Source organism: Varroa destructor, unplaced genomic scaffold, assembly GCF_002443255.2.
Source record: "Varroa destructor unplaced genomic scaffold, Vdes_3.0 BEIS01000002.1, whole genome shotgun sequence".
Lineage (NCBI taxonomy): Eukaryota > Metazoa > Arthropoda > Arachnida > Mesostigmata > Varroidae > Varroa > Varroa destructor.
Window position 1 is genome coordinate 4,619,090 of NW_019211455.1, and position 6,870 is coordinate 4,625,959.

Consider the following 6,870-nt stretch of genomic DNA (forward strand, 5'->3'; position numbering starts at 1 on the left):
CCATTTGTGTGGTCAGCAGTAATAATGAAAGAATAATATGCATTAGATGCAACTAGCATAACGGCAACTAGGTGAAATTGGAGCTATGACGCTGCAAATGTAGACCATATTCTATGATCATATGCGAATCAATTGTAACGTACGGACAGAGATTTGCTTACCCGTGATAACGAGGTCATCTTTGCTTCCATTTTCGAGAGGTGACGGAGATGGTGTGGGTCTTCGAGGCTCCTTGTCCCTTAGGGAAGGCCCAGACGGCGGCCGGGCAGGATGTTGGCTGCTTGAGCAAAAACCAGGTAAGCTGTGAGGTGACCCGCTTTTACTCGATAACGCAGGACTGGGAGCGGATCGCCCGTTCGATAAGACCCCGCTTGCTGAATGAGGTCGGCTCTGTTTCACAGCAGGCGATAATGATAGTCACATCAAGCATTAGCAAAAATATCCATTACACATAAGCCTTTGAGCACACCGATAGAAACGCATGAGCGAACACTTGTCTATAGCACCTTCATACTTCATAATCTGGCGACATCGAGAATCGCCTATGAATCGCAATAATCTTAATCAAATCTATATTATCTGTTATAGACATAGAATTGAAATAACTATCTTAAGTCACACATTTGCATGATAGGTACGCGTAGCACCAAATCCTCCTGTTTATGCAGCTGCGAGTATTAATACTAGCGAAACAGTTTGGCTAGTTACAAGAAAAAAAAAACAAACAAATAACAAAAACACTCCGGCGAATTAAAGACTATTTGATTTTTTCAAACTGATTTAATATCATACCTAAATAATTAAGTTCTTCGTCATACTAGATTATGACAACCTAAAATCATTAAAAAACGTCCGTTTCATAGAAGATGTCTCATTTATGATAGCTGCAACTTCTCACCTGCTGGCCATTATACTGTGTTCGTAAGCTATGCGCCGATTCTCGTAGCGAAGACAAGTCAATAATCTGGCCAGTGTTGGCTAAACCATCAAGTACCTTTGGCTCGAAAATGAACTTAAGGTTAATCTCCGCCTTGGTGCTAGGCAGCTGCACAACCTTTTCGATAAGGGCGCTCATCCGACGTTCCATGGTCTGTTTCGAGTGCATCAATGCCAATTCGCTGCCCGTAGAGACCATGTCGTCCACAATCGCATGACAGTCAAGAAGTCGCTTGCACAGCTACGTATAGGATTAGCAGCACAAGAAAAATAAAATGAAAATATAACTTTAAAACAAATACAATCGATTATGGCATAATCCAGAAAATTAAAGGAAGATCTAAGGTATTATGATTGCCGTCTTATTTTTGAAAATATGTTACATATAGCATCTTACTGTTCCTATCAGATTTCAAATGATTTTAAATTAGTCAACCTAAAGATTTTTAAACTAATAAAGGGAATAAGCTATTGGTGCTTATTTTATATCATTTTTTTTTCGATTTGTTGTTTGTTTGCAAGGTGTTAGGTACCGTAGAAACGTTGTTCTGAACCCCATAACAGCTTCTTATTCAGACAACAAATTTTAACACACTTCAGACTTCCCGTCTATTCTTTATATCGAAGATGCCACTTTTAAACTAAGTAAGCCACTTCGGAATAGCATCGTTGGTTACAATTCAAGTTGTTAAAACAGTTCTTTTCAGTTGAGCAGAGGCAACGTGTCAAAAAGTTGTTTTTCATTCAAAATACCTAGCTTTAGAATCCGAAGTCTGCTTATGTAGATTTAACCATATAAACAGCACGATTACAACGAGATAATAGGAGCTTTCTAATGACATTTAACGCTTGTTTATCAGCAAACGGTGAATAAAAACAACATGAATTTATTCCCCTACGTAACATATAAACCTATTATTGGAATAAAAGACAAATAAAAGTTTAATTCGTATCCGTGATTTTTTATACTACGACAGTGACCGTGAAGTAGTACATTTAGCGTTCGTGAAATTAGCCAGGACAGCTTAGGAGCTAGAGAAAAAGAACTGGTGAAAAACCTCCTGGATTGTCAAATATCAAAGCTGGCTTGCATTCGACGATCCACAACAAATCAAAATCGTAATGAAAATACGTATGTTGAAAAATAGACTTACATGTAGAACCTCTGTCCTCTTATAACTAAGCACCTCCCGTTTATGGTTGCACGTATCCTGTATTTCTCGGATTAATTTCTTTGCCTTAGCGTTGATTAAGGTGATGGCTCGTACTGCGTACGCTCGAATATCGCCCACAACTTTCGATTCCACCTGCGAGCGATACCGGTAAACAGCAAATCAGTTAAGATTTCAAATATTCATAATCTATTTTACACTAAACGGGTTGTACACGCTGTGATTCGATCCATTAAATTTCGTCGCGCAGTCCAGAAAAAATTATATTAAAAAGTGCTGTCACGTTAACTTCATCTGCTTTTCTAAAAGATTCACGGAAGTGTCCCTGAACTAATTTTTTGCTTTTACCGAATTCTAGTACGCCTGCATGTTTTTCAGTGTTTGGGCTGTTTCCTGTCTTCTGATACTACTGTAAAAGACCATTCAAATGTCGGATTTGTACTTTCAAACAAGTTCAACAAACCTGTGTTGTGGCATCCTGCCACTTCTCTAACGAAGCGACATACTCCCGAATAAAGGCTTGTTTTTCTGCAATGCGTTTGTGTTGTGTGTTGAAATCGGATTCTTGCTGTTTCCATGCAGCGACTAAGGCTAAATATTCGCCATGATTCTGGTGATCCTCAAGCTGGCAGTCACGGCAAGTCAATGCCGAACACTTGCTACAGTAAAATTTCAACGGTTCCTTCGGGTGTTTTTCACACATCTGAAATCGTTGTTTTGCTGCCGCCCTAAGTGCCCGCCCGGCCTGTTCCGTCGATAGAATTATGTGGTCTTTTGTCACTTTGACTCGTTGGTGGGCCTTGATGCAAGCTGCGCAAAGCCATTCTTCACAATCTTTACAATATCTGTAATAGTGAAGAATCACACAATCAAGATTCAGCCAGGTAATTATGATAAAAGATATTACATATGGTATATGGGTGTGCAAGCCCGTACAGCTGCATAGCTCGATCGATTCTGTTTAGACCCTGATTTAAACAAAGTATACATGAAAAAACAGATAGTTTGCAAACTGCGAAATGTACCCTCCGGCAGCAACGCCTTCATCACACGACGTGCAGAGGTTTTTTGGTCCGGATTCCTCTGAGTTATCCTCCTCTTCTGGAGTCTCCTTTTCGAGGCGATCGAGAAGGACCAAATGACGGATAGCAGCACTTGGTGGAAATATTTGGTCGCAATGGTTGCATTGAACCTAGGAAAGATAATACAAAAAAAGACGCATTTAAACACTTCTCATTCATGTAAAATTGACTAGCAAGGGTGATTAAATTTTGGATACTTTGTACTTGGAATTTTGGGCTGTTGTTCTATTCGTTACACCATTTCATAGTACATGGCGCAATATGTCTGCATAGTGTATAAAACCTTAAACGACAAAAAAACTGCGATATTTCGATTAGGAACACATAACAAGTAATAATAAAATCCAAATAATAAGTCTGCTAACCTTAGCCTATGAAGCTTTGAAAACCCTTAATTGTGGCAACCAACAAAGCCCCGTTCCTAAAAATGCATAACACCTTTTTTCTTTTTACATTTGATATTTATTACATAACTTTTGGTCAATCCCTTTGCCTATTTCAAAAAAAAAACAATCAGAAAAACGTAAATATTTTGATCATTAAAATCGCTTTTACGCTATAGCTCCAAAACCAAACACACGAAACGAAGCTTCTGATTAGGATGGTCAATTCCTTGTCTTCGCCCATGTTGTTAAGGATGCTTCTCGTCTCAGTTGCCATCGCCATCGTGCTGCCACTGCTGGGGCATAATTGGGACGACAAAATGGAATAAACCAATTATCCTACTTTGGACTATGAAAAAGACTCAATTCTTTATTTGTTTATTCAGTTTTGTGCTTGTCGAACAACTTCAATTGGAAAGTCATGCAAACGTGATCCTAAATCAGATAAACATGGTCCGTCAGCCACCGATAGACTAAGCGGCCTATATCATGGTTTATCTCTTGTTACCGGACGTGCACGGTGTTCGGGATCGTGACGTTGACTGCTAGGAACCACTATAATTGTCTCCAGTCTCGGCTAATAAATTCACCCACGCATCAGCGATACTTGCACTGTAAAGTCCTTAGCTCAACAGTAATTTGGGGAGTCTAAGCGCCCAGCCAAATATGCCATTAGTAGTGTCGATAGAAGCCGTGTTTATCTGCGAAACACCGCAAACTTTGCTCATGAAAATTTTCTTTGCGCACGATCCCTCCGCAATGCATCATAGTGATAATACTGATAATGGCATTATGCACATAATTTATTTTTTCGCATGAATATGATTACAGTACTACACCGTCACGCAAATACAAAATACTACCAAAAGTGCGCAATTTAATTTTCCTATAGAACTACTAATTCAAATTTTATTTTACGATATTTGCAGTAATTTTTTTATAAGTGGTTGAATGGTCAGAGCCAAATCTGGGCCCTGCTTCTTTAACCTGAGTCATACATGGCGGCTTATATTACACAACTAAGATGAACATTTTTAAAACGAGAATCTAAGTCAGAATTCGTCAGTCCGAAAGGCAAATCGCTATATGACGTTCAACTAGTTTTAGATTTATAAAAAACCATTCATTATTTTTCAGCAAATTCTGTCCCTTAGCATACGCAATAAAAGCTGAGTTAGGACATTTGAGAAACTTTTCTCACAAAATTGAATACAAGAATAAATGGATACATGTTTAATTGTTAAAATTTTTAATTTAATTAAAAATAAAAGCTTCCTCTTTTTATATTAACATTATTTTCGAAAATAGATACGATGCAGCTGTACAAGAATACTGTTAAAACTGAAAATTTCGATATCGACACGAAAGTCGACAAACAAACTATGGTGCAAAAAAATAGTTAATAATAGCTATAATATGTCCATTGTAAATTTAAAATTCAGTCCGATAACCCCACTACAATTATTAAACGAATCAGATAGCCAATGCACTTACAGCGATCATTGCCGATAATATGATGTGTCACGCGTACGAAGTAAACGCAGATACCTTTATTACGCTTGAGACAACAATCGTATCGCCTATGGTAGCCTAGAGAAGTTAATTTCCGTTAGATGGAATGGATTCTATTTAAGTAGTATGACTAACCGTTGACTGATCTTCAGGAAGGCACGCCTTGCATGCCGTGTGCAGACACGGTAATAAGAACGGCTCCGACTTGACAGTAACTTCCGAAAAGCACAGGGCACATTTCCTAACCACAGGCCCAAAAGGCTGGTGTGAAGCGTCAACATCGACGACCTCTGTGTCTGCCATCTCGATCGGGCCCGTGTGAATTTGCAAGTTTTTCAGTGCTCCACAAACTGGTACAAAGAAGAGAAAAACACTACGATAAAAGCTGATTAACACTTAGTGCGCTTCGACTTTTCATCCCACTGAAGTTCATATACATGCACCTTGCTAAGTTACAACAGTTTTTCAATCTGGCAACAATAACAACAACAACAACCAGTTAAGAACAGCGGTATCCAATCCGGGTGAACAACGACGACGACGAGACCCTTTAAACACACTACGAATAGATTGGTACGGCGGTCTCCTCATAGCACTACCAGCTGAGGAGCAGCATGTTTTGGACATGACGTTAGCAAAAGACGGTAGTAAGATAGCTAAACAACAGGATAATGAAATGGCCCGAAATGAATTAAGTTTGAAGATTGTCAAGAGGGTTTGCGTAACACAATTGCAAGTGACGATAGCAATCATGGTTTGAAATCGGCCGCTGGTATACTTTGTTTTGTGCTGGAAGTCACCCATCTCGATGAACGCCTGACGGCTTAAGTACTTGACATAAGAAATAAAAAAACCTATAATTACGTAGGGCTAACATCTCCGAAAGTATAATGTCAATCTTAATTGGGACGGATGTGGGGCTCAGCCTCGTTGTCAACCTTATTTTCGCAGAGAACATTACCCACATTTTCTTTTCCAAAGCTTTATTTAATAGTACTGGTAGGAGAAAGTGGCTAGCGCCACCAGACGATCGCAGGGTCTCTTTGGTCTGGTACTTTTTCTTCCCAGACGTGCTAGTTACCGGGATGGGCGCCTATTTCGCCCATGCGTCTTCTTAACCTAAATGTAAAGCACCATCTGTCCCGTTCACAATATCATTTACACGTAACTGCATAAGTCGTTCTTACCTTACAACCTCCCTGGCAACGACATCCTTCCCCGTGCTAGCGCGATTGAGTGATAAAAAATGCGTACCCCTTCATTCATTTCAAGTTCATCCCTCCTGTCTTATGTGGCCCTCTGATGTGTCGAACACATCGCCAGCGTGTGGCGAGTTCAGCCTTTCAACTCCGCTGTGCAAAAGACGCAACTGCCCGCAAGGCCCTTACCAATATTGTGAAGATAGCTTTGAAGGATATCATGAGCAGTAAGCGTCTACGTGAGTCACTCTACCGGGCTGTGCAATTCAGTCTTTCATTCTGGGGTGTGTCCTTTACTGCCACTTTTCGGGAAAAATCTTGTTATTTACCAGCCAAAACCGAAACCGCATTTGCAGAAATAGTGCGGTACGCTTCCGTGACACAAAGCGCTAGCGCTCGGCAAGCATTTCCAAGTAGCTTCGTGCCCGTGACATCTAGATATTTAGGCATGGTTTAGGCGATTAATTCCGTTATCGCCATAAGAGGTTGTTTTTTTTAACGTCTCTGGATGTTTGGTGTATTCTGGCGACTTCCAGAGATACTTTGATCGTTATTACGACGGCTCGTATGCTATGGTGTATCCGCG

General features: G+C 40.0%; 1 protein-coding gene across 2 annotated transcripts in view; it reads right to left on the bottom strand.

Moving 5' to 3' along the window:
• LOC111243932 (E3 ubiquitin-protein ligase TRIM33-like) overlaps positions 1-6,404 on the bottom strand; it is a 10,551-nt gene extending 4,147 nt beyond the window's left edge. Inside the window, exons 1-7 of one of the 2 annotated variants that reach the window (XM_022790296.2) lie at positions 6,273-6,404; positions 5,221-5,435; positions 3,134-3,300; positions 2,572-2,953; positions 2,091-2,243; positions 899-1,177; positions 162-390 (exon numbers count right to left, since the gene is read on the bottom strand). In XM_022790296.2, the coding sequence (XP_022646031.1) occupies positions 162-390; positions 899-1,177; positions 2,091-2,243; positions 2,572-2,953; positions 3,134-3,300; positions 5,221-5,388 (1,378 nt within the window). In that variant the 5' untranslated portion in view covers positions 5,389-5,435; positions 6,273-6,404. Of the gene's footprint in view, positions 1-161; positions 391-898; positions 1,178-2,090; positions 2,244-2,571; positions 2,954-3,133; positions 3,301-5,220; positions 5,436-5,581; positions 5,601-6,272 lie in introns of those variants that run through there. The other variant, XM_086980133.1, reaches the window with a different exon arrangement.
• Positions 6,405-6,870: the final 466 nt, after the last annotated feature.